The sequence below is a fragment of the Etheostoma spectabile genome, chromosome 2 (assembly GCF_008692095.1).
Source record: "Etheostoma spectabile isolate EspeVRDwgs_2016 chromosome 2, UIUC_Espe_1.0, whole genome shotgun sequence".
Lineage (NCBI taxonomy): Eukaryota > Metazoa > Chordata > Actinopteri > Perciformes > Percidae > Etheostoma > Etheostoma spectabile.
In genome coordinates, this window is record NC_045734.1 from 21,453,132 (window position 1) to 21,461,200 (window position 8,069).

At 38.2% G+C, this 8,069-nt stretch overlaps 2 protein-coding genes across 3 annotated transcripts in view; both read right to left on the minus strand.

Annotated features, from left to right (window-relative positions):
- Positions 1-1,091: 1,091 nt before the first annotated feature.
- On the minus strand, positions 1,092-5,264 carry LOC116704644 (uncharacterized). The gene is made up of 5 exons (XM_032540258.1): positions 5,014-5,264; positions 4,153-4,461; positions 3,882-3,920; positions 3,679-3,786; positions 1,092-2,580 (listed from the first exon to the last, which is right to left on the minus strand). The coding sequence occupies exons 1-5, from the start codon at positions 5,045-5,047 to the stop codon at positions 2,243-2,245; spliced, it is 828 nt and encodes a 275-aa protein (XP_032396149.1). The 5' UTR covers positions 5,048-5,264; the 3' UTR covers positions 1,092-2,242.
- Positions 5,265-5,328: 64 nt separating this feature from the next.
- The window catches only part of LOC116704624 (CMRF35-like molecule 8), a 4,347-nt gene continuing 1,606 nt past the window's right edge, over positions 5,329-8,069 (minus strand). For both annotated transcript variants that reach the window (XM_032540257.1, XM_032540250.1), the window contains 2 exons: positions 6,897-7,024; positions 5,329-6,256 (listed from right to left, as the gene is read on the minus strand). In XM_032540257.1, coding sequence (XP_032396148.1) covers positions 5,918-6,256; positions 6,897-7,024 — 467 coding nt within the window. In that variant the 3' untranslated portion in view covers positions 5,329-5,917. The remainder of the gene's footprint in view (positions 6,257-6,896; positions 7,025-8,069) is intronic.

The window sequence follows — 8,069 nt, forward strand, 5'->3', positions numbered from 1 at the left end:
CGTTCGTTTTTGGATGCGGGAACGTTCCCTGAAGGTTAGGTTTGGTTGTGTTTTGGTTGATCGGGAAGTTTCCGCATGAGACGAGACCGCATGAGACGGGACGGATGACATGGGACGCTCCAGGCTGCAGCCATGTACTCTTGTAACGTTCTGGGAACGTTAGTTTTTAGTTACATCGAACGTTGTCAGAACGTTCCCCTAACGTTATCCTAATGTTGCAACCTTTAGAGAACGTTACCCGACCATTCTCTCTTACATTTCCCTAACCTTTAAAAAACTCTAACAACCATGATACCAATTGTATAATTACTCTAAACTTAGCAGGAATTAATGCAGAGGCAAACTTTATGGGATTTAAAACTTTAAAACAGGCTACAATATAAAAACATATACAATAATAAGAATTATTGGCAATGTAGATACATAATAGTGCAAATTTAGTGTGCAAGATGCATATTGGACTGATAAAGTACCGTATTTTAACATATAGCCTATGTAACACTGGACTATAGTCACATTCATACGGTAGGTGGAGGTCTGAGATCTACCCTATCAGCAGAGCAATGGTGCAGGTGGATTATCTCCTGAAATATTGTGACTTTATTCTTGTAATAGCCTATTGTATTATCCATTTCTTTTTCTTAAAATATCATGACTTCTCCAAATCTCAAAGAACAATAGAATAATATGGAAGAATATATTTTGAATGTGCACCAAGTTTTGAATATGAGCAGAAATCTTGCTCAAACACATCTAAAATATTACAGTCCGGGGGTTTATTAATAAATTAAAATTAATTCATGTATCATTCAGGTGAATAATTGTCATATTTAAGGAGTTTATTTCCACAAAAAAAGACACAAAAGAGGGAAGAGTAAATGATACCTAGGTGTGGGCTGACTCAGATATAACGAGACAAGTTGAGCTACGGGAGAATAAATAGATGGAAGCAATACAGAATGCCTGAGAGCCTATTACTGCAATATATTCCATTTTGTTTTTATATTTGGATTGTAATCTATATTTCCCTTTACATAAAGATATTTCCAGCATAAATTAATTCAGAAAAAGGTAAAAAAAAAAACAGGACAGTGTTGGAGTTTGAATGACGAAGGGAAGGTTTATTATCTCGCTTGTACAGTTAATAATTTCTTTGCGGCGGGAGATAGCAGTGTAGCATACAGTTTCAATATAAACTGCAGTATCAAAAACAAAATGTCAACAAGTAGCCTACCGTGATCCGGTACATTCACAGCAATAAACTGGGTCGGTGGTCACAATCATATTCATGGTGAGACATTTGCGACAGTACCAATTATTACACATTCAATGTGGTAACAAGTTGCAGCAATATTATAGAATAGAATAATACATTAACAACACAGACCTATATGTCTTTGCCCAGTGTGTGTTCCCATTTGTTAGGTCCCATAGATGCTCCACGGTAAATAAAACGGATCTGTCTCACTTGTGAGGGGTTTACGGAAAAAGCTGGTTTCTCTTCAAAGGCAGTGAAGAACCAGTTCAGTTGACTTGATAAGAAAAGCGTTGTCCACGTTGTCCGATTTCCTGTAGAGCTACAAGAACACCAAAATGGTCAATTCATTCAGAAAATGAAACAATTTAATCAAAGTAGACTGCAAACGTTTGGCTGTGCTTCCAGTTTAGCACGGATGCAATGGATAGCAATGGTTTGTTTTCATTAGCCACATGTTGCAGTGCGTGAACAATGATTGTCTTCTTTAGCAACTTGAGGTGTTGCAGTGAGTGACCGATGTTTGTCCTCTTCAGCTCTGTAACTCGAGGTGTTGCAGTGAGTGACAATAAGAAGTGGGTGACGGGGACTTTTATCCCTTAGCTCACCTGGTCAGAGTCCCCTGTGGTTTCCTTTGTCTCAGACGTCACATGCTCTGAGAACTCTTTGTTTACAGATAGTGTTTAACTACACTGCTCGGTTACCAACATCACCAACTCTCATCAACCACAAAACAGATGCTCACAAAAATACATTTTTTTTTATATTGACTTTGTTTTATCAGGTTAAAATTTATAATCTACTGAATATGATTAATATTCATACATTAGTTTAAGAGGACTTATCTAAATATTTCTTATAATTTCTAAATGTTACAAAAATACATAAAATTGAACAGAATTATTTAAATTATCAATTCACGATCTAATCTAATAATACAGCAAAGGAAGATACTGCACATAACAGTGAAGGTGGTCAGCACTGAGGTCATACATTGCAATAGACTGTTGATTCATCTGTTGCTTTGTGTTGAATAGTGGCGTACGTAAGCCCAGGTGTGACAGTGCTGGAGTCTGTGTGTTTTTTGAAGCGAACACTGGCGTAGGAGAGACCTTCTGGTTGGATCTGAGACTTTGATGAAACAATGACATTGGAGTAAATATTATCGGAGTGATCTTGGTACTCAACAGTCGACAAGCAGAAGATGCTGTTAGCCTTGCTGTCTGTTTCTTGATCCTCATTGGCTGTTGAAGAGGAAGTAGTTTCATGGTTTATATTTAGTTTCTGACTGGAGGGTGTTGTATATATTGTGTCTTGGTCCTTTCCTGTATGGTGAGTGATGATACAAAACAAAGTTTTAGATCCCTGTGAAATTAAAACCAAGTGTTTTACTTTCACTTCCTGAAAGCAATCAATATTTCTGGTGCCATAATGCTGCATTAAAAGCATCACATAGAAATAGTTAAAAATTAAATAAATGCTGCCCATTTTTGTAAGAAACCACCAGGGAGAACAGAAGAAAACAGAGATATCTTTCAGAACAGACATGTTTGCAGAATAGACAGAAGTAGTAAAATTACAACATGGAATTTTACAAAATGAAAAACTGTGTCCCTCTTGCTGCTAGCTGGTTGCCTACACAATAGCTACAACTTTGTGCTTTCAAAGTGCTCAAATGTTGCTACATGTTGAGAGACTGGCAGAGTGACTGTGGTTATGTGTGATATGGCTATAAGTAGTAGACGATTTGTTAATTATTAACTAAATAGTTTAGAGAATATTATAGATATAGGAAATGCATTTTCTAGTTGAGTCTGGGATCCAGTAGATATAATAAAATCATGGGTTGTTTGTGGTTGCTTTTGTGTTTCTAGGTGGAAGTGATTGCTATGGATCCCAGGGCAGTTTTAGGATGTTTGTATGTTAGAGTGTTCTAAACCAGTTTTTGCAAAACTTCCTGCAAAGGACCCCTAAACTGACACAAATACCAAAGACCATGGACCTTTGACAGGGTCTTGTCTCAGAGGCCCCCATTTGATAGTATTTTTGCTTTTAGATGTTTTATCATAGAAAGTGTACAAAACCCGTGACCAAAAATAGTCACACATTCTGTCATCTACCGACAGTTACTTATAGGTGGAATTATCGGGAAAACAAATTAGTCCCCTTTTTGCTGGATACCCTCTGGAACCCCCTAAAGGACCCCTGGGGGGCCTTGGACCCCACTTTGGGAACCAATATTCTAGACCGTTGCTAGATCATCATTAGGTGATTTCTAGCTTGTTAAAGTTTCCAGGCATGGGTACTGATAGGTCATTAGGTTGTTTGGGATAGTTGTTTAGGTGAATCTGTTTTCTATCGTGGGTGTTTCAAACTGCCATCATAATCTGAAAATAGTATTATATAAGTGTTTTATTTCATACCATAATTTGCTCTGATGTCTCTGTTGCGATGTCTGAAGAATGTTAGAAGGACCATCGCCAGAGCCAGCACAACCACCCCGAGACCTGCTCCAATGTACAAACGTTTTTCTGAAAAAAAGGACAAAATAATGTCTCAGTAATGATGTTCATTCAGTACTTTGTCTCTCACATACACATCTACACAGAACAAAACAGTTGCTTACTAGAGGATGGAACATTTGATTGAGGGTCCTTTGTGTTTTCTGAAAGAAAAAAGAAAGAATTATGTTAAAGTTGTTTCTTGTCTCTCAGTCACATGTAGCTGCTGTGTTAGTGGATTAACTACTTCCTGTTTGTTGCAAAAAAAGAGAAGATCAGTTTCAGACAGTGTTGTGACATAATGTCCATAACAAAGGAAATAGAACAAATGTGTGTATCTCTTAAGTGATGAATAAAAACAATGTCATGAAAGCTATTTATGTAAAATCAACTCACCGTTTATGACTGTGAGGAAAACTTGACTGTATGTGTCCAAGCCAATTCTCTCTATTCCACACCAGTACATTCCTGAGTCATCTTGTTTAAGATGAGAGATGGTCACGTAGAATGTGTTTCCTTCATCTTTAATACTGTATTTTTTGTTTAAATCGTTATTTGTTCTGCTACTTATTAGGATGTCTTCATTTCTACACGCTCCGTTGCAGAAATATTTGGCGTTGTAAAATGCGTTGGAGTGAGAGCATTTTATTGTGACGTCACTCCCCAAAACTCCTGTTATGGACATAGCTTCAGTATCCCATAACCCTACAAAACACAGACAGCAACAAGGGTCAGATCGTCATGCTTTTTGCATCCAGTTGTGGACCTCACTAGTTACACTGTATATTACCAACTAGCTAGACTTATCCCGTTATTCAAAGCAGTGGTTGCAAAACTTTTACAGCTTCTGACCCTTTTGCTTTTTCACCCCTGACACAGGTTGGATACTGTATGTCTTTGTGTTGTAGGCAGTTTATTCTGTTACATTTAAATTCAAAAAAAGCCTGAAGAGGTCAGAATATGCAGTACTCACAAGAAAAAAGGAACTATTAAAGATGAAATTTGGGTAGTTTTGTATTTTCTAACCCTAGCAATCATTTCATGAGCCCCTCTGGGTATAGATGAGTGTTTAAAAAGTGTTTTAAAAGTTAACACATATTATGGTAAAGGCTCAAAAAGAACAGAAAGGAATTACTGGGAGTCAAATTCAAGAAAAAAACGTCCAACTGAAAAAAAACTTACAACCACAAAGACACTAAAAAGTCAAATAGAGGAAGAGAGAAAGCTGGCCAGAAGAATGAATTTCTGTAAACTTACCTCCCAGAAGAAAGACCAACATGAGGGAAATCATCTTAACGCTGGTCAAAAGATTTGTAGGTCTGTCACCATCCGTTGCCTTTTCTTATCTACCCTAATTACACGTCTTTGTAATTTTATCCAAATTAACGACTTGTCATAGGTTCCTCTTTGTTGTTGCGCTTCCTATGTTTAGCCAGCTTCTTCTGTTTAAATCTGCCCACCAAACCACGTAAACCATGTGAGAAGCATGGAAACAACGCTCCCATCTCTTGCCTGTCTCATAATGTTTAAGATCCATTAGACAAGTAAATAATTCACAGAAGGAAACCGTCAGATATTATCTCTTTGTTTATTTTGGTAAAATATATATAAAAGCAGAGTGAGACAGTGGTTACTACATGCAGTTCCTACAGCTTGAGTTAAGAGTCATGCTTTTGGTGCATTGTCCTCAAGAAATAAAAAAACAGTAATAATAAACACAACAACTAATTGAATTGCTAAAGATCCTTTGTCATTAACTTTTAAATTGGCCTATATCCCGTCATATCCTTCTTTCATCCATGCACAGTGTCATGTAATGATGTGCTATGTGCCTGTTCATTACTATGGCTTTTACTATAACACAATGAATGAGTGAGATCTTGCCATAGTCTTACATGTTATTGCAAGAGTTTTGTGAAAATACTTCCGCCAACTGCACTCAATAAAAGAATAGCTCCGGCTAAAAGTGTATTAAGCCTCCGGAATTATCATTTTACTCACAGTAAAGAATAATTTTGTTTTTTTACAATCAGGGTTTTACTTTTGTCATTTTAGCCATCATTCCTATTTACAATTAAATATATAAAAAAAAAGATTTCACCGAGAACATGGCAACAAGAAAACCAAAGTTGACTTTCCATCAATTATAATTAACCTTGAACTATCCTTCAACAGTATAACTGTTAATCTGCTCTTTGACTCCCAGAGGTACATCTTTAGGATCATGGTTCCCATGAAGGCTGTGATAGACATGCTCCTCCAACTGGCTGAGATCCAGATGCTGGTACTGGCAGATGTGCTTTGGTCCATCCACATCAACATATTCACCGAGGCCGAGAGTGACAGTAGACTCCCGATGCTTTGATGTGAAGTGGGAGCAGAGGTCAGGTGGTGGTGCAGGTAAAGCTGAGATATCAGCACAGTCTGGAGCCGAAAAGCTGCAGCGGTGTTCAGGTTCAGTTGTGTCAACAGGCATCATTGTCTCGTAGTCAGAAGATGTCTGTGGGATGAGCAGAAACCTGCTGATAGTGAACTGCTTCTTGCACGAAAGATCATATTATTCTTTAAACGCAAATTGGTTACTGGGAACTGGACAATGTGGTACTTTACAGTCAACAAACACAACTACAAATATAGAGCCATGCTAGCAACTCTGTGAGGCCATACTTTGTTTATTTGAAGCACATTGTTGCTTTGAACAAAATGGTATCAGGATGCTAACATGCTTACAATAACTACACTAATGTGTTTATGTTCAGCAGGTATATTGTTTACCAGGATCATAATGTGATCATCAACGGCTGACACCTGACACTCATGAAAACCTAAGTCATGGAATGCAGGCCTTAACTCATTGCATCAACTGAAAATCCAGCTCAACATTAGCTAATTAGGACAAAGCACCAAGTCTACATGTAGCTGCTGCTCCTGGGAATGTCATTAACGTTGCAAGTATTTAGTCATTACCAAAGTATTAGACAATTTGACCTGATGATGTACGATGTACTAGAATCCGTGCCAATCCACCCAGTAGTTGCTGAGATAATTCAGTCAGAACAAAATCGGTGGTTCAACCGACGTTGCCAACCCTAAAGCCATGCTGTGTGAGCCAGCTACTGTAGCTAAATGTTTGGACTAACCTCTCTATTCTGGCGTGGGCCAGGTCTTTGGTGTTTAACAGCCAGCAGAAGACCAAGTGTAAACATACATATAAACAGCATTGCTGTGATACACATCACTGCAGTCACGAACAGCGGCAGGTGGAGCTCTGCAGGAGAGAACAATGACTAATGTTTACCTGGCAGAGGATTCACTCAGACACACTATTAATTATAAATTAGAAACACTAATAAAACAGATGGACACACACACACAATCCCCAATTAATTGGTCTTTAGTGTGAAATGTCAAGTCAAGTCGACCCTTATTTGTTCCCATAGGGGCAGTTGGTTTTGCAGCAGTGACAGTACACAAGATCAAATGCAAATACAACAATAAATAGCAAACATGCAAGAACAATAAACAAACCAATTTAGACAAAAATAAACTTAATTCAAATTAAAAAGCCGTGTTCATCATGTATGGTTGTGGTCAAGCTGACATTAGCTTATCCTATTTAAATTTATTGTGTCTTAAAGGAACACGGCAACTTATTGGGACTTTAGCTTATTCACCGTATCCCCCAGAATTAGATAAGTCAATACATACCCATCTCATCTCCAAATGTGCTGTAACTCTGTCTGACGCCCCCAGCATTAGCTTAGCCTAGCAAAGATCCTGCAGGTAACTGGCTCCGACTAACCTACCTCTCCCAGTATGTGACAAAATAACGCCACCATGTCCCTATTTACATGTTGTGATTTGTTTAGTCACAGAGTATACAAATAACAAAGTCACATAAGACACAGCCATATTCTAACCGTATAATAACTGGGAACTATATTCTCAGAAAGGCGAAACACTGGTACTTCTACTACAGTACTATGGCAGAGTGATTTGCTCGCCGCACCTGAAAAGCCCCGTCAGGGAGCAGAGATTTTGCCTGGAGTTTGCTCAGAGTTGCTCATTTTCTGTCGGCATAGGTTGGCCTGTTCCACATATACACAACCAGTTTGTGTTGGTTCTTATTCTCCCACCGACCTCAGTCTGTTCGGCATTTTGTCTATCAGCTTCCAAAATTTGTAACTCCTCGTCTGTGTATTCTGGCTCAAAAATATATATGGTTCTGTATTTTGGTTTGATACCAAGTAAAAATCCTCTGACAATTCCTCAAAGACAGCCATGATCACCAGTCTTGTTTGCTACTAGCTAGC